This window comes from Poeciliopsis prolifica, unplaced genomic scaffold (genome assembly GCF_027474105.1).
Source record: "Poeciliopsis prolifica strain line A6 unplaced genomic scaffold, Auburn_PproV2 SCAFFOLD031, whole genome shotgun sequence".
Classification (NCBI taxonomy): domain Eukaryota; kingdom Metazoa; phylum Chordata; class Actinopteri; order Cyprinodontiformes; family Poeciliidae; genus Poeciliopsis; species Poeciliopsis prolifica.
In genome coordinates this window covers 4,894,194-4,914,674 of record NW_026562406.1, presented here as the reverse complement: position 1 = coordinate 4,914,674, position 20,481 = coordinate 4,894,194, and the positions used below count along the sequence as shown (strand labels likewise).

General features: G+C 43.0%; 1 protein-coding gene across 1 annotated transcript in view; it reads right to left on the bottom strand.

Annotated features, from left to right (window-relative positions):
- hmcn2 (hemicentin 2) overlaps positions 1 to 20,274 on the bottom strand; it is a 55,541-nt gene extending 35,267 nt beyond the window's left edge. The window contains exons 1-21 of the mRNA XM_055050610.1: positions 19,953 to 20,274; positions 17,078 to 17,148; positions 16,704 to 16,862; positions 16,294 to 16,416; positions 10,887 to 11,058; positions 9,648 to 9,754; positions 9,436 to 9,556; positions 9,081 to 9,344; positions 8,845 to 8,989; positions 7,356 to 7,477; positions 6,835 to 7,107; positions 6,283 to 6,424; positions 5,994 to 6,121; positions 5,236 to 5,349; positions 4,991 to 5,149; positions 4,705 to 4,899; positions 3,793 to 3,888; positions 3,567 to 3,694; positions 3,309 to 3,453; positions 1,811 to 1,923; positions 561 to 720 (exon numbers count right to left, since the gene is read on the bottom strand). Coding sequence (XP_054906585.1) covers positions 561 to 720; positions 1,811 to 1,923; positions 3,309 to 3,453; positions 3,567 to 3,694; positions 3,793 to 3,888; positions 4,705 to 4,899; positions 4,991 to 5,149; positions 5,236 to 5,349; positions 5,994 to 6,121; positions 6,283 to 6,424; positions 6,835 to 7,107; positions 7,356 to 7,477; positions 8,845 to 8,989; positions 9,081 to 9,344; positions 9,436 to 9,556; positions 9,648 to 9,754; positions 10,887 to 11,058; positions 16,294 to 16,416; positions 16,704 to 16,862; positions 17,078 to 17,148; positions 19,953 to 20,223 — 3,208 coding nt within the window. The 5' untranslated portion in view covers positions 20,224 to 20,274. The remainder of the gene's footprint in view (positions 1 to 560; positions 721 to 1,810; positions 1,924 to 3,308; positions 3,454 to 3,566; positions 3,695 to 3,792; positions 3,889 to 4,704; positions 4,900 to 4,990; positions 5,150 to 5,235; positions 5,350 to 5,993; positions 6,122 to 6,282; positions 6,425 to 6,834; positions 7,108 to 7,355; positions 7,478 to 8,844; positions 8,990 to 9,080; positions 9,345 to 9,435; positions 9,557 to 9,647; positions 9,755 to 10,886; positions 11,059 to 16,293; positions 16,417 to 16,703; positions 16,863 to 17,077; positions 17,149 to 19,952) is intronic.
- Positions 20,275 to 20,481: the final 207 nt, after the last annotated feature.

Below are 20,481 nucleotides of genomic sequence, written 5' to 3'. Positions count from 1 at the left end.
AGAAAAAGATGCCAAGAGGCCAACTGCGGAGGAACAGAGCAAGAAACATATTTACAGAAAAGTCACAAGAAGATAAGAACCTCATTAGTCTATATATAATTTTAAAAATTAAAAAAAAACATTATTATGCTGGAGGAATACTTTTTTTTTCATATTCAAAGGGAAGCTAGCCTGAGCTGATGAAGAGGTAGAAAAAGCTAAATAAAGTAACAGTCCAATTTTGAGATTGCGAAACAATCCTCAACAGACAGCCAGAGATGTAATGGAACAGTTGAACATATCCATGTTTTAAAATGTCAATATCAGGTCGATATCTAATTGAGAATCTGTGGACACAAAAGATTGGCGGCTCCTATTACAGTAAAAAGTGGGTCTTAATTAATAGGAGATAAAATTTTGCGAGCAGTTTTCATCCCTCTCTTTCACAATTTGCATCCTTTAACATAAAATCTTGAAAAAATAAAATGAGTTTGTGACAACACGTGAAACATTTCAAGGTATGCGAATGCTTGCAAGTGAATGTTTGTCTAGGACTTTGCTGACATGTTATTTTCTCTTACTGTTGACACTGAGTTGGATCTCCCGGCTCACGTAGCCCACCGGACTGGTGGCAGTGCAGATGTAGATGCCTGCATCATCGGAGGCGGGATGGGGTATGTGGAGGTTCCCGTCAGAATCAGGCTGTAGAGACGGGCCGTCCCTGGCTAGAGGCCGCCTTCCCTAGAAGAAAGGCAGGTGCAACACAAGGACACAATTCACGGTAAAAGTTAGAGCCACACCAGCGCAGAGACACTGTGCTCGGTTCGAGGCTTGCACGGCAGCCTTTGATGTCAAATGTAATTACAGACCACCCGTTGAATTGCTCTCTATTTGCAAAATGCACAGAGAGGAAAGTAGCCAGCTGTGAAAGTGCTCGCTTTGAACATTTAAAAAAAATAAATAAAAAATCCTTCTGCTTGTTTGCTTTTATCTCAAGAAAAATTATATATGTGAGAGCAGAACTCTGAAAACAAAAAAGGAGATTCAGTTAAGCATGTGGAAAAAGAAGATTGTTGACCTTACCTCTGGAGTTAAGAAGATATAACATGAGCTCTTCTAGAAATAATAATCTCAAGCTTTTTTCTGTCTTGAATTGCTAAGTCGTTGTGTAAATTGAAATGTGTCACCATGTGGGTCAGCCTACGCTTGTAGAGAAATTATTCGCTGATTAATCAAACACATCACTGTTAAAACAGGCACAGAAGTCGGACAATGTTGGCTACTTCAAGTTTCATGTTTTGCATCCTGAGTGATAAAAAAACAAATCCGCTTCTGCCTGGATGCACATTAGGTTTTGGGTTTTCCTCTCAAGATGTGAAGAACCTACACGCGAGAGGTTTTAAATAGATTTCTAAGGTACTATAAAATCCTGAGTTATTTTTCCACAGCCCAGTAGCAACAGGGCACAGTTGCCATGGTTACAGCCTCTCTTTTCAGATGGGTAATCAAGGCTTGATTGCAGCACAAACTATTGTTGTTGGTGTTAGGAATATTCTGCAGACAAAAGGAAGCACCGGATCATAAAAAGGAAAGTGTAAAACGCAGGGTTTATGTTAATGTAATCACAATAAATTACAGTAGTTGTGTAAATTATAATGGCCATTCGACAATCTACTTGCACTTCAGAAGCCTTATTTGTGCATTATTAAGAATGTTGGCGTTAAACAGAATAAATATTGCATTCGCTCTTTAATATTAAGAGAAGAACAGCAATGCATGAATATATAATCAGTGGGTGAAGTGGATTTGGACTGCGTGTGGGTTAACTCACCTTGGACCAGACAACAACTGGTTTGGGAACTCCGCTGGCCTCACATGCCAGTGTTACGGCGACACCCTCGTTGGCTATGTACTGGTATGGGCCGGCTCTGATCTCAGGGGGCACTGTGGCGGAAGAGGGTGGTAAAACAAAGCTGTCTGACCGTGAAGAACCTGTCCGTCGCACTACCACTGCACCGAGTCTGCCAGTGTGGGTAGCATTTGAGGCATGTTTTAATTACAAACTGATGACAAATTATAATCTGCCCTGTCTGTCAATATATGCCTACGGACAAAATGGCCTGCTCATCAAAGCGTGCGGTAAATGAATCCCGTCTCTGTGATTAGAGCAGGTGGTTGAATCATCAACATATTTCGTGCTCAGCGCTGAGTCGGCACATTTTCAAACCCGGCAGTGTCCGGCGGAGAGAAGCTGTAAACGGAAAACCGAGGAAAGAAGCTTTGCGGGGCATAATTAGACGGTAAATTAAACCGGTCTTACTGCGATCCATCAAACATTGACATGAAACTAGAAGATTTGACCCCGTTAGCTTGGCAGGCAGTGTGAACATGAGGGCGAAGCAGATTGAAAACTTTCAATTGTTGATCTCAAACTTTGGCTAAATCAATTAACCATCTGTAGTAACTGTGGCTACTAGTTTATTTCTCTCATCTCTCCCAGTTTAAGCTTGTTGACAGTCAAGGTTTCTGGGATTTTCAAACTTTGAAATGAGAATATTTGGTATTTGTCTTCGCGACGACTTTAAACCAATTTACTCATGCTCAATTTTATAGAATATAAAAGTGTAATATATTCAGGTTATTGTCTAATACTTTACATGACGTAACAACACGCACACTGCTGTGGATGCTTCTGTTGCTTATTGGTAACAAAACCTAATGTTGCAGCGTTACATGCGAGTAAAACCACTAACAACCAGCATCAATACCTAATAAATATCAATATATTACAAAAAGTGCTTACTCTTATATACATTATTATATTATATAACACTGTGAAAGTGATTTGAAGTTTGTTCTAATAAAGTTACGAGTGACTCTATGTGAGTTATAATATGCATAAACTATCAGTGGCAGAAACCTCTGTTATACTTTGTCAACTGAAAATCACAGTTTTCACAACTAGAATGCATTTTCTCTCTGATGCAAACTCCAAAGTTATGAATGGAGCATTTGACGTAGAGTTCAACCCGTATACACATTCTAACAAAGTGACTTTCTTCATCGTGACCACTAACAAAATAATCCTTCCTGCAGAAGGAAGATTTGGAGGTCATTTACAAAGAAAAAAAAACCACACATGGATTTGGACAAAGTGGACAGACACACTCACAGATAATTGACAAAGTTCCAGGAGATTCAGTTCTGGAGGATAAAGGTACAGAGTGTCGTACTTGAAACACGCCGATATGGTAAAAATCCTTCCTTTGCCTACTTCTATTAGAGTGACTAAGCTTTCTAAGCTGCTCTCTCTTTCATTAGTTTCCTACCTTGCACCTCCAAACTGACTGTAATGTTCGTGGAGCCCGCCACGTTCACTGCAGTGCAAACGTAAGTCCCACTGTCTTCTGGGAGGATTCTTTCAATGTACAAACTGCCATCACTCCTTATGAACATTCTCCCGTTCGCTTGGACCTGTTTAAGCAACAAAAAACAAACAAACAAAAAAGAAAGCAAAACAAACACACGCTTAAAAATAAATGAAGAGGAATATTGGAACAAATAGATTTAATTACAGTCCGACATACAGGTTTTCCATTACTGGACCAATGTCTTTCTGGAAGCGGTATTCCATCCAGCAACATGCAAGGGATACTAAGGGACTGGCCAGCGCCTGTGGTGATGACTGGTGGAGCTTGGGCTAAGACAGGAGGCTCTGTAGGAAAAGAAAGTCAAAGAAACAACAATAAATAAGAGCCAGAAAGTGTGAAAATGAGGCTTGTTGGATTGGTGTTATTGTTGCCGAAAGCCTACCCAGTCCAGTGACACTAACTCTGGCCTCAGCTTTAATGGTCCCGAACTGGTTCTTGGCTTCACATATGTATACGCCTTCGTCGTGGAGCCACACGCCTGCAGTCAAACGCACGCCTTTAGAAACAGATCGCATGTGGCACAGGAACATCTCGACACTCACTCTGAATAACCTCTTCATGGAGAACATCAAGTATTAGGAGCTACAGCTCGTAAGACCTTTCCTCAATAACCAGTGTTATTATTGCTTTGACGGCCCTGTAATTACTGGTTTAAAAATAGAGAAAAAGGGGGATTAATGGCCTTAGCTCAGCTGCCAGCCAGCTGACACACACTTCCCCTCCTTGGTGAATTCCCTGGACATTACATGTGGTAAAATTGACCTATAATTATAATTCTTGTGTTCGCTAGCCAGCTGATGGTTACAGCAGGTAATGACAGGCATTAGTGACACTGAAAGTCAGGACAAAGAGCATGAAAGTAAAAACAAAAGGTGGATGTTGGGGATTGCAGAAGGTGGATTATTAGCTGTTTTAAACCGACCAGGTAAAAATTTTTCACAGACTGAATGAATTAGGTCAGAAAGGAGCTTCTGGAGTGACAGAAGCAGTCCATAAAAATGTAACCATTTCTCTTTAGCAGTATTATATTATATTACAATATTAAGAATGATATGGTGCTTGATATTGTTATATTAGGCACAAGAGTAATCAACAGTGAATACAAGGTCTTAACAAGGTGTTACACAAAATAAAAAAAATTATGTCAAGAAGAGTGACTGAAAATATGGAGTTTTTATCCAGATGGATGCTTGGGAGACATTTTTATGTGGTTTGAGCACCTTCTCCATGGTAACTCATTTGGGTCAGTGCAAGTGAACTAATGTTAGCCCCTGCAGAACCGACGCTCACTCACTTTGGATTGAAAGATGGCCACTCTCCGTCTGCATTGTCCTGCTGCCGCTGCCTGTACTTGCGAGAATCTGTCTGCCGTCCTTCCTGCGCCAGCTCACTGTCGGCTGTGGGAAACCTCGGGCGATGCAGGGAAGGGTGATGTTCTCCCCCACATTAGCGCTCATGTCGGCCGGTGTCTCGGAAAACAATGGGCCCACTGTGGAGGTGGACATGGCAGAAGGTGACTCCCTTTCTTTGGGCTGGAGAGTAACACCATCTTTGTGCAAAGCGGTAAATAGCTGTCTTACCTCCGACCTCTAGACTAACAGTGCCAGTGGAGGTTCCAGCAGAGCTGCTGGCCACACAGTTGTAACGACCAGCGTCGACTTCCTGGACGCCTCGAATCTGCAGGGTCCCGCTGTGCACATCCTGCTCTACGAAAGGAGCAGAGCCCACCTCGAGGTCACCTGGAAACACAAACAAAGTAGCTGCTATTTCAACCAAAATATCCCCACAGCCGCGGTAAAGAATGAACCGTTTGTCTTCAACTTACCTTTGAACCAGTGGACGAGGGGAGGAGGGACGCCTGTGGCTTGGCACTCCAGAGTTGCGTCACTACCAACAGATACTAGCACGACTTGCTGAGTGACTGTTAATCTTGGCACCTCTGGGAGGGAAATATATATATATAAAAAATGTTAATATTACAGCAAAATACAAAGATAAAAAGTTTAATAGCTTTAACACCTTGCAAAAGTATTTGACACTGCTTAGGCTTTTTTCTCATCTCGCAATGAAATAAATTTTATTACGTTTTATTGGATTTCCTTTGAAATAGAAGATTGAAATGGACAACTTTCAATTTTTGTTTTGCTAACATAAATCTGCATGGTTTGGCTCTCAGTAACATATCAGCAGGATTAATGATCAAAGTGCGTTCATGTGTTGAAATATCCTAAAGTGAAAACCTGAATCCACCAGACAACGTGTGGGAAAATGTGAAAACAGAAGAGGCTTTCAAAGAATAAATCCTTTTGCAAGGCACTGTACATATCTTACATGCAAACGTCTGATTTGACAGATCAGTGTTGTTAAACGTGACATTCGGACTCGGCGGGTTTGTAACACCGGGGGTCGCCTTAGGGAGGAGGCTGCCACTCTCCATCATTGTTAGCGTTTTCGTCAAGGACGGGCTGACGGCTCTAACTGACACTACTGCTCCACCGCTGTCAGGACTCACAGAAGAAGGGGAAAAATATCTGACGGTCTGTGGCAGAGACAGGATGTGGCCACACATCCAGCAAATGTTACCTGCATACGTTAGTGACGCAGACTGAGAGACGCTTCCAGCCTCGTTGGTCGCCTGACATGTGTAGTCCCCGGCGTCCTCTGGAAGGGCTCCCCGAATGGTCAAAACTCCATCTTTCTTTAGACTGAACCTGTGTTACACAAATGACACAAAATTAGATTATTTGACTTATTCCAGTGTAGTCCTCTTTCAAAAGGGGATTTTTTTTATATGCATGGAAGGTTCAGAGAAAAACTTTCACACAAGTTGGTTTAATATTTTGAACCCAGTGCTACTTTACAGTGACTTTACCTCGGCTGATTAGCTAGGGGCATGTTTCCATGGCTCCAGGAGACCTGAGGAAGGGGGGAGCCGGACGCCGAGCAGACGAAGCGGATCTCATCCCCCCTCGAGAACGTTTGGGTCTGGGGGCGAACTTCCACAGAAGGAGCCTCTGCAGTCAGAGTCAAACACAAGCAAACAGAGACACAGCGATGAGTCAGTGCATTGTCCAGGCAGCATGATGTCATTTATAACTTCCTATCAGAAGATTAACAGCCGTAAACTCAAAGTGAATAAACGTCTGACATCATGACCGCGAACAAGTTTCACATTTATTTGTCTGTTTTCAACGCTTACTGAGGGGCAAGTCCGCAATGAAAAACACATTTTTCTCTTAACATCATGTTTGGCTGATGAGCTCTGTTTTTGTGTGTGCATGTGTGTTGAGGAAGTCGTTCACTCTGACTGCGAGGAGGTTAGGGGAGTAATGGAAACCAGATGACGGGAGCCTGAGAGGAGCCGTGAGGCCCCGGCGTGTTAAGTGCTTAAGCAGATGATCCACAGGGTATCTTCCTTCCGTACCTGGAACAAGAAGCCACACTGTGATCTCGCTGCGTCCGTGGGCGTTAGTTGCCTCGCAGCGATACGCCCCGGCATCCTGCGGCCGAACTCCACTGATCTGCAGCGACGAGTCGGCCAGCAGCTTCACCCGGCCCGCTCGGGCGTGGATGGCGCGGCCGGCTCGATGCCACGTCAGGTTGTGACGCATGTGGCCGTCCACCTGACAAGACAGCGCGGCCACGCCTCCCACGGAGGAAGTCACGTTCACTGCGGGCCTCAAGACCGGAGGAGGCTCTGTGTTCGTGTTCAACCAAAACATAAAAGCAGAATTATCAGCGATGAACAAACAGAGCAGAAATAGTTTACCTTTAAGAGCAAATGTTTGTGCTGGCATGCTCAGCATCTGGGAGATGTTTTAGACATAAAGCAAGGATTTAAAAAAAATAAATAAAAGATCTTGGATCTTCTTTCAAAGCTTGGTAAAAAAAAGACAGTGATGCATGCTGAACTCCAGCACTTAAACTCATTTGTGTGTCACATACCTTGAATGGTGAGCTGCGTGAAAGCCCGTCCTTGTCCTGCGCTGCTCTGTGCTACACACTCATACGTGCCTTCATCCTCACCGGATGCATGTGCAATCTCCCAAGATGCCACAGCAGAATGTCTAATATAAAAACACATGTGGGACGTTAACAAGTCATTACTTTTTTCCAAGTTAAAGCTCAAATTTCCAGTGATTTAGCTTAAGATTTTATCACATCGGAAGAAAATTCCAGCCATTAAGATTATGCACACTTTAAGACATTGATGTATTTGTTTTTACTTTTTTCAAAACATTCGGTTCAACATACAAACATATTGCTGTGAATTATTTAGGCAATTTAAGTTTGACAAAAAAAAAAAAAAAAAAGCCCCAACAAAAACAGAGTAGTTGTAAGGGGCAAATATTTTTATAGAATAAATATTAGTTAAGATCTGCTGATGTTGAGTTTCTGAATAAATCAAACAGGAAGTGCTTTATTTAAAGAAGTGTAAGTACCTTTGTATCGACTTAGCTACTGCCTATAAATTGCCTGACTTCTTCACTATGTAGCAAATATGAATAAATTTGATTTAGAGGATAGACTCTCCACCACTTGCATTGATGGGCCTGTTTGTTCCTCCATTCGTCCAAAAACTAACTAAGTTTTGAAATTTCCCTGTTGTTTCCAGACCGTGAGAGCAATTTTGCTTTGATAAGCCGGAAGCATCCTGCCTCTTCTGTCGGCACGCTTGGCAGTGAGGAAGAAAAGCATGCGAGCTGCTGCGGACCAGGCAACATGTGGCACACAGGTTAGCTTTTTGTTTACTTCCCCCTAGCTTCGTATTAAAAAATGGACTAGAACCACTAAAAATGAAAAAGAAAGAAAAAAAACTGAAACTTGGAAACTGCAGTTTATTATACATCTATTACAAAGATATCGCATAAGATGTTTCTACACCTCTGTAACTTAGCTGAAAGCATGAATCATGTACTCAAATGATTTACCCTTACTGGCAATCTCTGATTGCACGAGATAAAAATTGACCGTGAAGGAGAGGTCTGAGTTGAGTCTGTGGAGAGTGAGTCTGCGTTGTCAAGTGAAGCAAGATTTTAAGCCGCAGGCTCTCATGTGGATAATCCAGATATATTTTCACCAAAATTCAGTCATACTTTAAAAATGTAATTTAAACCAGATTATCAACAGACAGAAGAACATAGACGCTTCAGCATTTTTTTTTATGATGACACAATCGAATATGTAATGTTCTCCAAAAACACAAAAAAGGGGCTTGATTCTTGACAGATGAGCCAATAAAATGCAACAGTCAGGCAATACTAATGCCTTGCAGCCGTGCTCACTGGGAATAGTAGGGAGCAACTTAATCAGCGATGAAAGGGGTCATGCGTGCTTGAAGGCGCCGCGTCTGAAGGAACCTGACTGAAAGTTAGACCAAACTCTGCAGAAAAGCATCAGAAAATCAAGGTGGAGTGGGTCAGGGGCGACTCACTGAAAATGCTTCTCCTCTCCCAGTGTGATCCCACTTCTGGTGAATCTCAGCCTGTAGGGAATGTCACTCTGCACTGAGCAGCCAATGGTGGCAGGCTGCATGTAAAAGCCCCTTACCACATTAGGCATTCTCACAGCTGGGGGATCTACAGGAAGGAGGAAACAAAAGGTTAAAAGGTCACAGGACAGATGGATGAAGTGTTGACTTTAGTGAAATACTGCTGGTTGTAGCCTTGCCTGGAATGATGTTGGTGTAGGAAACACTTGACAGTCTCTGGAATCGGAAGCCGGACTCGTCATTGCCGGTTGCCTTGATGAAGAAGCTCTGCGGAGGGGTGCGGAACTCCGGGAGAGTCCATAACCCTTGCTGGCCGAGGTCAGAGGGCAGAGATACGGGGATGGTGCGTAAGGAGCGTCCCGAGGCAGACATGAGCTCCACCTGGCTCAGGTAACCCGGCGGCTTCAGGCCGGTACATTTTAGCATGACATGAGCTGGAAGTCCTGGGGCGGAGAAGGAAATATCAGGCATCAATTATTTTCAACACACTTTCTCCTTTATGCAATGTAAATGCTAATAGAAGTCTGTCATCACCTTTGATTGGTCTCTCTCTGGTGTGGTTGAACTCTGAGACGGGCAAAGTCGAAAAGCCAGCCCGGAAATCTAGACTGCTGACCCCTGTGACCCTCAGAGTATGGCGCCCACTGCAGCTCACCTTTAGAAAGTAATATGGCAGCGTTTTGTTCGCTAACTCTCCAAGAAACCAAAGAATACATTTTGTATCCACTTTCCTCAAGACAAAGTACCTTGAGTTTCCAGAATCCGGGTCTGGGAAACTTCAGGTTGATGACACGAGCCGAGTTGGGAATATTCAACAGTTCCTTAAGGCCCTGCTCAGCACCAACTACTCGACCTTGGGGAAAGAAGCGAAAACAGAGATTATTCTGTTAAAAGTGCCTTGTGAAAGACTTTTAAAAGACACATTACAAAATATACATTTTACCATTTTACTTTTTTTTTCAATCAGAAAAATATGGCATGCATTGTATTCATCTCTCCTTAGTCAGCAGTTTGAAGGACCCAAATTTTGGGTCTAAGAGTTTTCAAAAATGTCTCCACCAGCTTTGTCCATCTAGAGATTTTTTTTTCCAGTCTTCTTACCAAATTATCTCCAGCTCTGCCAAATTGCACGGAGACCATTGCTAAACAGCAATATTCAGACTCCAGAGGTCTAATCGCCAACTCTGTTCAGAACAATAGCCTCCCGACCACATGATGCTGCCCTCACTGTGTGTCATCATGAAGATGGACAGGGTTAGCTTCCTGCCAAATGTAGGGTCTGAATGCAGGCCAAAAAGTTATGTTTTAAGCTCATCTGACGAGAAGATCTTCTTCCAAAAGTAGGCTGTGTTCCCTATATGGCTTGAGGCAAACTACAAACTGGGCTTCTTCTGGTTTACTTCAACAATGGCGTCCTCTTCCCACTCTTTAAGAAAAACCATTTTTGTGGAATCATTTCCTTCTCTCAGCTTTAGTTGTGGATCTTTGCAGCTCCTCTATAGAGTGACCATTGCTTTTTTTGGCTGGTTTCTGATTATTGATCACCTTTCCTGAAATGGAGGTGAAGCAATTAACACGTCTTGATGGGATTGTTTCATTTTTGGACGATGGATTGAACAGTGCTCTGTGAGATGCTGAGAGTAAGACATTCGGAATAAACAATCAATTAATAACAAATCAAATTAATTCAGTAATTTTCATTCTGATTGTTAATATTTTTTGAAAGGCGGTTTTGTTTACAGAGACTTCATAATCCCCGTAATGCATGGCTTCGCTCATTTCTTTTTTGTTTATTATTTTTCTTCCAGTTAAGTGTTCTTTACAAAATAAATGTCTTAAGTTTGTCTCAGAATGCAAACTTGAATTTTTTTTTATGCCATTGTCAAATATTAAGCCACAGTAAAATGTGTGTTAAAATTTGAAGAGTCACTCATTATTCTGTGAATGTACAAGAAAAAATGGGAGGAAGCAAACTGCGTAACAACCATAGGGGTCGCTGAGCTCGATTTGTGGCGCCGGTCCGCTGAGTGAGACGGTGACCTCCCTGAGGCTGGGGTCAAAGGGCACTTCCCACTTGTTTTCCTGGGCACTGTCGTGGTTAGAGGACAGCAGGTGGACTTTCATGGCCTGAACCGTCTCTTCTACCCATTTTAAAACCTGGCAGGAGAGGAGAAACAGAATTTTACGACCAAAAACAACAACAACAACAAAAAACAAACTTAAGTGCAAAGAGACGTGCTCATCATCCGGCTAACCAAAGTTCTCCCTTCTTAACTTAAAATACACAGTGCAGGAACTGGAAGGGCTTTTCCTGGCACGCCTTCCCTTCCCTACTCTTTGTCTTTAGACTTTGCTTTCATCGCTAAAGTATTCCAGAGAGAGGTTTTTGCCTAAACAAATGATAAGTGAAACGTCTCAGCTGTCAAACTGATAACATACAGTTTTCTGCACTCTCAAGCATATATTCCCAGAAGAGCGTCTCTCACAGTGGAAGTTTTTCAGACAGTAGTCTTTCTGCGGCTTTAATGAATCACAGCTTCCTGCTCGGAACGGAAAAGCATAGCTGAATTTGGGGGTGGCAGTGCTGGCTGTGTTTAAGAACCAAACTTGCACACTGAACTGATTTTTTTTAGTTGTTGTTTTTTCCTCGGAACAACCCGGCTAAAGATAACAGAAACAAGAGGTCTCTGACCGTAACCTGCTTTTCTCCCCACTTTTCTAGGGAATCCATTAAATTTAAAGGGAACAATTCGGTCAGGTGGTGGTGACACACTCGGCTCACTTAGTCATCCCAACGCGCAGAGTGAAAATTATCCAAAAACTGAAATTACCGCGGACAGGTTGATTGTACCTAATGGTAAAAGCAGTAATTACTCAGAATATCAAGTCACTCAGCAGCTCTCAGGAGACACATCTGACATTATAGACTTTCAAATTTGACAGCTGTTTTACTCTCTATGTGGAGTTATTGTGATGATACTGACTCCCAAATTTTCCCAGTTTTCTTCTAGATTTCCCCAGAAATGGAAACAGAAGCCAGAGACATTTCCCAGTGTCTCCTTTCATTGGCCACAACAGACCGAAACTCTTACATCTTCTGAAAGCTTAACAAGCAACTGACGTCTAATGTTTATTTTAACCTCGCAGGCATGTTTGTATGTCGAAAGCCGGGCTGTGACACGTCATTTCCAGAAATATATTTTAGGAAGTTTAAAACCAACAGAAAATTAGAACAAATTTCTGAACGCAATCATCAAATCTCTGCTTTTTTTTAAATTCTTCTATGTTGTTTCAATTGAGTGCTGACAGCAGCTGGTCTCTCTTTGAAAACGGGAAACAGCTGTAATGACTGCCACATGTGCAGTCATCACCAGCAGAGCAGGAAACTGCAAACCAAGAGTCCTACATCTGCCTCAGGACGGACAGCGATAGCTCCTGGTTCAAGTCGAGACCGTAGGGAGGAGTCGGTTTTAATCTGCTCGGGGCCCGGATAAAAGGAAGCAAAGCCCAGAGATGGGACGACTCGCTGTCCAGGCCACGGTGGGGCTCCGCGGCCTCTCCCCGTCTCAAACGCCGGGAAGGCCAAAGATCGCATGTCCTGCGTAACCTCACCCCGCGAGTCTCAGATGAGTGGGCCTACAGGAAGGACTCCCCTCTGTTAGTCAAAGCAGCTCAACAGATGAGCCTTGGAAGGAGAGGTAAGCGCAAGCTGTAGTTCTGCTTGGATTGCCCCCACCCCCCCGGACTCATCCACATATGAGAAAAAAATATGTATCCACGCTGCGGTTAGGAAGCCTGACTCCAGACGTCCCGGTGGGCAGGGGTCAGTTTAGTCTTTACCCAGGTTTAAACACCGCAACCGCAGACATTTGCTGTGAAATGTCCCGCTACAAATATGAGTGGGCCGCACCAGATGGAGCCCCCGCTCTTTTCTCCACAGCGGGCTCGATACGCAGAATCTGCTAGAGAGAGGCAGCTCAGACTTAAGAGTGGATGTTACCTACATTTCATTTTATGCATGAGAACCGTTACCACCCCCTTGACTCACTACTGAATCCACATGATGAGGAAACCAGAAGGGCAACAGTACACGCAAATATGCGCACCTTTCTCCTCGGAAAAACACAAATCCATCAACCAAATCTTGTTAATTAAATCAAATCCGACCACTTGATTGCTCATTGGCTATTCTAATGCTGATCAATATGTTCTTGCGTTTAAATATGTGTTTGTAGTTTCCTTCCATTGCGTCAAGATTTGAAGAGTCTACATCTTTTTTTTTTTTGGTGGTACTATTAACAGATTTTTCTATCCTCGCTGTGGATCGCTGCAGCTCCTCCAGAGACACCATGCATCTATGAGCTTGTGTGGTTCCCTATGTCTTAATAAGTTACTCCATGATAAGTTTTGGATTTTTAAAAATCAGCTAACCCTGCTTTCAGCTTCTCCAGAACATTCTCTGACATGTTTGCTGTATTCTTTGGTTTTCTTAATCAAATTATCTGGAGTCTTTACTTAGGTGAGGTGCAGTTTAGTGGCTTCAGAGTGAAGGAGATTGAATATATATGGATAACACACTTTGCAGAGATTTATTTGTAAGGATAAAAGGAAGCGAAAGCTATGTAATGCTTTTCTTTTCCTTATAATTATGTACTAGTTTCTGTTGACTATTATATACAATCTAAATAAGATGAATTGAAATGTTCAGTTTTAATGACCTGGAAGCCCATAAATAATCAATTAAAAGTCAAAGCCCTTGTGTATAAACAGAATTTTAAAGAGTATTATAAAATGCATATCTCACATGCCATCATAGCAATATGAGCTTTTCCTCCCCGGATGTACATTCTCTCTCAGATCCCAACCAATCAAACATAAAGGCTGTTATATCGAGAGTAGAGGGAGCTGTAGTGTGAGGACACTGAGTCAATGCCACTAAGCAGCTGCGTTGGAACGAGCAAAACCATTACAGAGCGTATCCTGGGATTAGAGAGTAACATAAGTGCTCTGTATTAACTTCCTCTCTGCACACAGAGAAAAAAAGGACTCTATATCTGTCATTTGTGTGAACATTATTAAACTGTTATTAAGGGAGAATGTTTTGGTCAGGACGGTAGCGCTTTTGAGGTTTTTAGGGATTAAAAGATTTGCAACGTTTTCTAAAAATGCGTGCCACGCAAGAAGTGCAATCAAAACGGATTCAAGAAAATAAACCAAGTACGCGCAAGCGTGTAACCGCACACCGAAGATCTGTTTGAATACTTGCAACAGTCAAAAGTTAGCCGTCTGGAGGTGGTGCGTTAGAGCGAGACTGGACCCACCCTCCTAGCAATCCCATCACAAAAAAAAAAGAAAAAAATTACATTCAGGCTCTCTTTAAACAGCTGGCAGGATTATGGTGTGATAATGAAACGAGCTGCACCACACGCAGGCGAATGTATGCTGTACATACAAGCAGGAGCTGACAGGAAGCAGACCCACACACACACGCACGCACGCACGCACACACACACACCCACACACCCCCACACACACACACACACACACACCACACACACACACACACACACACACACACACACACACACACACACACACACACACACACACACACACACACACACATAAACACTGGAGAGTTCACAGATTCAGTGGGCCACCAGAATCCAGAACCTCTGGCTCCAGCACAGCGCTACCCAGCCATCTCCTGTGTTGACATGCAGGATACCAGTGTCTCTTCCAGAGGAAACTCTGGCTTCTTTTACGTCTGACTGGGAAGCGAGCCCCAGTTGTCTTTGGCCCCAGAGAACAGGGAGGGTCGGGGGGCGGCTTCTGTTACAAGCTCCTTCCGATATGAAAGAATCCCTCGGCCGTATCGTATGAACAGGAAGTTTTAATATTGTTGGATTAGACTGAATGAAATTGCTGTTGTAGCAGTCTGATAGACTCTGTGCCTGTTCTGCTGCTGCTGCTGCTGCTCTTTTCCAGACCGGGAAGTAAATAAAAACAGCATGGAAAGCTGGTGAAAATTTATGCAGCTATGAATAGCCATGTAACTACCAGATGGCATGATTGCATTACATATGAGCTGACACATTTTGTTCAACAAAAAGAAAATGCAGGCAAGAATGTTAGGTTTTATGGGTTCACAATAAAGCTAACAAAAATTAACTAGTTTTGTTGTTTTTAAAAAAATATATATTATCAACACCAAAACGGGCTACAGGAAATGTTCCTAAGCAGCTTGAGGCTTCATAGGCGTCACCGCTGAACATTCCTCTGTCAGTTTTATGCACAAAATATAATTAAAATGGATTTGTACACATGTGTCTTACACAAAAAAAAAGAAGTTGGAGCCACGCTTTCCTAAAACAGAATATGACAGCTGTAAGTGGATGACAACATGTCACCTGGAACTGCAGAGCAGCACTGCCTGCTGCAAACAGATGAGAGACTGTTTTCTTGGCAAAACAAGTCATTCTAATTGGAATGTGTTGAATGGATGTGTGATCTCACATGGACGACACCGAGATGATGGCGGAAGCAGCATTAGCTTTTCCAAAGATTTAGCGATGATTAACAACATAAGCTCTCCAAACCTTCCCCCGGCATGTTTTCCCTCAACAATTAGCTGCAGCAAAATCTTTTTTTTTCTTTTTTTTCTTTTTTCTCAGTGTCTGAGCTAATTAAAAAGAAATGACACCTATCAGTATTCTGACTTCCCCTACAAACACCACACAGCTTGTAGAGTCTTTATAAAAACCAAACAACTAAGTGACAGAGATTGAATGGGGTGACAGACAGTGTCCTCTGATTAACATTTCACACCTACATTACTACACTATTCTCAAACTCTGAGGAGAAAAGCAGATTGATTTGCTCTTACAGCTACTTCTATTCACTTCCACCGTGTTTCAGATAACCACCGGACAGCTCTCCACTGCAATATATCCCCATTAAATCAGCGCACTAATACTCTTAAGAGTCTTTCTAATCTAAAATGGACAGCAAGACCTCAGCCTGACCCTACCTTTCATGGTAACTGTCACTTTATGATTACATAAAGCATGAAGGGCAGAGCTACCTGAAAGTGCTTGGTAACCTTCTACTCTTCATTTCCTTTAGCTAGACTGCTCTACAGAGACAAAGAAAGTTTAGTGCTGCTGAACATTGGGATATCAGTTAAACGCAAATGAGAAGTTGATAGCGATTTCTATTCATGAAGTCCTTATTTTCATGAGCTGAGCAAGGGATGTAATGCTAAATCATTGCACGCCACCACATGTTTCCACGAATAGAATGAAGATGAACAAAATGTTGCAGAATGCGTTGCTTCAACTCATTCATTTAAAGAAAAATGAGGTGCTTGAGTCCATTCTGTCATGGTCTTACCTCGTTCACCTGCTGCTTATCCAAGTGAAAGATTTGTCCTGAGGAGGTGGCGGCGATCTCCTCGTACGCCCGGTAGCCGGGCTGAGAGCGGTCCCCACAATCTCCAGTCAACACAAAAACAACCTGAAGTGGGGTTTTTTTTAAGAAGCAGATAAAAAAAAAGTAACGAATAAGTGAAATGCCTGGGGGAAAAAAAACACATAAGCCTTTAAAATGTAAGTAAATAAAACCCGAAAGGTGATTGACTCACATTTTTCAGGTTTTCATTCAAAAGAAAAAGAAAACCACATATCTCTTTTCGCCACTTTGTGAATGTTTATTATCCAGATGTTTATTTTATAATTTCTTTTGGACACACACAAGCCTCTTCTAAATCTGCACATCGCAGCACAAATTTTCAGTCTTGGTACCTGTGATTGACGGAGCTGCACCAGTTGCAGAACATCTCTTTTCAGGCGGAAGTCTTTGGCACGGGCATCGGTGAAAACATAGATGAAGGATCCTGGCAGCGAAACCTCCAAGGCCTTCTTTATCGCTCCTATGCTCATCTCAGGGCAGTCGCCCCCACCCTGTTTGACAGGAGCACATTGACTCACGTTGCATGAAGAATAACGTCAGAATCCGACTTTTGTTCCCGACGTTCAGGATGAACTTTCTCTTGTTGGAATAAATAAATCTCCAATTTTTGCTGATATGACTCTTTACCATAATCCCCTGATTGTTTTGTTTGGCTGGTATAGAGGAGCTAAATGAATGCAACCGTTTTGTGTGTTTTCTTTCCCACCTGGACAAACAACTCTTGCAGATCCTGCTGGAACTTCTTGGGGTCGGTGGTGATGGACACAGGGCCGATATCTGCAAAGGTGGAAAAGGACATCGAGAGGAGATTTACCTTTATCTCAGACAACATGTAACACTCAAGATAAAGACACCTCACTATCAATTAATAGAAGAAAATATTTTGTGGTCCCCTCTCAGCAGATTCCAGTTTTGCCTCTTTGCAGTGATAATAAAGATTAACTCCGTTGTAATTAGCTCAGCTGCTAAGATTATTGATAAAATCAGATAAACAGCAGTTTGATTAATAAGGACCCAAATGATGTCCTAAAGCCTGTTGTTCCCAGTATGGATCTAATTTGCTCACTGGGCACAACAGAGGATTGATGTATTAACAGAATTAATACGTTTATTCATTTTTTTTCCTTAACAAATCACTGAAATCTGACCAAAACCTCATGGACACAGACTGAGCGGTCGCTTTCTGCCGCCATCAGCATTTTCATTCAAAGCAATTTCCCAAAGGTCTGGAGGCGCGGCAGACACAAGATGATGGACACAAGCCAGTTACAGCCTGATGCTCACTTTGACAATCTCTGCAGTCAGGCAGTGAAGCAATAAACATCAGCAGTAACCCAAGGAGTGCATTGTTCTCCCTATTGAACACTCCTGCTGCTCTGACAAAGAAGACCCCATCAGGTAGGGTGAGATCTGCCTTGCGATTGTTATTCTAAGTATCAAAATGAACCACTGACATGAAAATCAGAGCTTACAGACGTGTGTCAGGCTGATGATATTTCATACTCGATAATAATCCTTTTTTTTTTCTCCCAGTATTGCTGCCTTTCAAGTTGCCTTACTCTTCCTCCCCCTCCTCCTCCTCCTTCTCCTCCCCCTCCTTCTCCTCCTTCCCCTCCTCCTCCCCTTTTTTGTCGGCGGCTGTAAAACACTGACAGCACTGTCACGACTCTTTGTTTGTCAGCCGCTGCCGCTTCTTCGCAGTCTTGGAGGTTTACAAGGTCCCCGAGGGCAGGGCACATTAAACACAGACTGCATGTGTGGTGTTACCCCCCCACCACCCCCACGTGCTCGCCCCAAAGGCTGGCTAAACTGGGGGCAGGGGGAGCGAGACGGGGGCAGGAGCTGAGAGGGTTTTCCGGAGACTGGTGTGTGGAGGGGGGTAAATGGGGGTTAGCAAGTGTGTGTATGTATGTTTGTGTGCTAAGAAGAAGAGGGGTTGGAGGGGGGTGGGGGGGCGACTGGGGTAATTACACACAAGCAGCCAGCATATGCTTCTCATCAGAGCACAAACACCACTGGAGGACTCTTATTTTCAAGCTGAAGCTTTTTAAAAAAGAGGACAGATGCTGGTGGGGGAAGACACTTACCTGTTACTCTACGGCTTTCCGGCTCCACGCCTCGCTTGTGCTGCCTCCCTCTGAATATATAACTTTTCATACGTGAAGCTTTCAATTTAAATATGCAATCTACTGCAACAGCTAGATAACAGGAAATTTAAGGTATACTACTACGTTAAGTTGACTGACATAGTGGCAGAAGAATTTGAGCCAAAACTATATTGTGTCTTTCAAAGTATTTGTGACTGTTAAACTTTTCTACATTTTGACCTATTACAGCCATAAACTTCGACGTATTGTATGGGGATTTTATGAGATAGAACGCATGTGTCAAACTCAACACCCATAGCTCTAGAGAGCCACTTCGGGATAACATGTCTGTGCCTCGATATTGCTTTATGGAAATGAGTTTGACACCCCCCTTGACAAATGAGCACAAAGTGGTGCAAACATGTAAAGTTTTTTGCAAATAAAGATCTGAAAAGTGTTTGCATGTATTTAAATTTAGCCTCCTTTAACTAATACAATCGACTCTAACCAACTAGCTGCAGGACGCTTAGTAAATAGAGCAACCATCAGACAGGTCAGCTACAGAAAGATTTGTTCAATCCACCTAATTGGTTTTATGGAAATAAAAATAATCAATCAGTACAAACAGCTGAGAGGTGCTAGGTGAGTCTGGAGGAGCAGCAGAAATCTTTGGCGCAGGTGTGAGAATATGTCGACACAATAACCGCTGGCTTCTCTTCTGCTAGTTGTCCCCCAAGAAAAGACACATAAAACCAAAAGTATGAGCTTTGCCAAAAATGCAGGACAAGGAGAACTTTTTTGGCCTCCATTCACACAGCGTGGCAACATGGATGCAAGTCGCCTTCATAGGGCAGAGTGGTGGCAGCATCATCAAAAGGGGAAGCCAAAACTCTTTGAAGCTGATGAGAAGATGCAGCTACATGTAGACAAATTTCTCAGACGCTGCTCAAGATTTACAACAGGGGCAGAAGTTCACGTTCTAAGACGATGACTCTAAACACGCAGCCGGAGCAACAATGAAACAGCTAAGATCAAACCATATTTATGTGTTGGAATTACCCAGCCAAGGTCCAGACTTCCAGTTAAGAATCTGAGGGATTGAAAATTCCTGTTCACACATGCTTTCCATCTAGACTGTCTGAGCTTAAGCTGTTGTGCAGAAGTTCCACTTTCTAAATGTGCAAAGCCGGCTGGCAAAAATGTGGCTCCACAAAGTATTTTCTGAGTATGTTGAATTTGAATAGGCCATGTTACAGGTTATGATGTAAAGGTCCAGGTGAAAGAAGACATACCTGCACTCTAAATTCAAATCATCTGTCACATAAAATCTAAATAGAATATATTGAAGTTCTTGGCTGTAGCATGACAGAACCTTCAAAAGTTGAATCGGTATCAAACCCTTTTGCAAGGCTTGTTCGTTAGGACATTGTGGGAAATGAACAGGTGAAGTCTTTGCAGCTTTCTGGAGCCGATTTGTGTCTGATTAGACCGTACCTGGGTCGTGGAAGGGGACCAGGACAAAGTTTCTGATGGGTCTGGTCCTCCGGCTGAGGGTCTTTTCCAGGATCCGTGAGGCCCCTTCAATCACCTGCTTCAGATCGTCGTACATCGAGCCGGTAACATCGAACACAAAGGCCAGCGTTGAGGCACTGTCACTGGGCTCATCGACCTCCTCCAACCGGGGGAGAACCAAGGAGTCTGCCAAGAGTCTGTGCACGCTGACAAGGAGCGCCAAGACTAGGCACTTCAATAAGGAATCGAACATTTTAAAAAAAGAAATATTACTATTATTATTCCAAAATTTACAGCTTTTGTCCACCAGAATAAAAAAAATAAATGAAGCGAGGAAAGAACATGAAGGGGGTAAAAAAAAGAAAAGAAACACCACTATTTAAATGGCCGTGGGACGCCTCCAGGTAGATGGAAAAGTTCTCTGGAACACCACGGCTCCACTGAAGCGCATCGAAATCGGGTTTGAACAACTTCCACAGCAAAACGTCGGTGCGTAAAGTTTGGAGGAGCG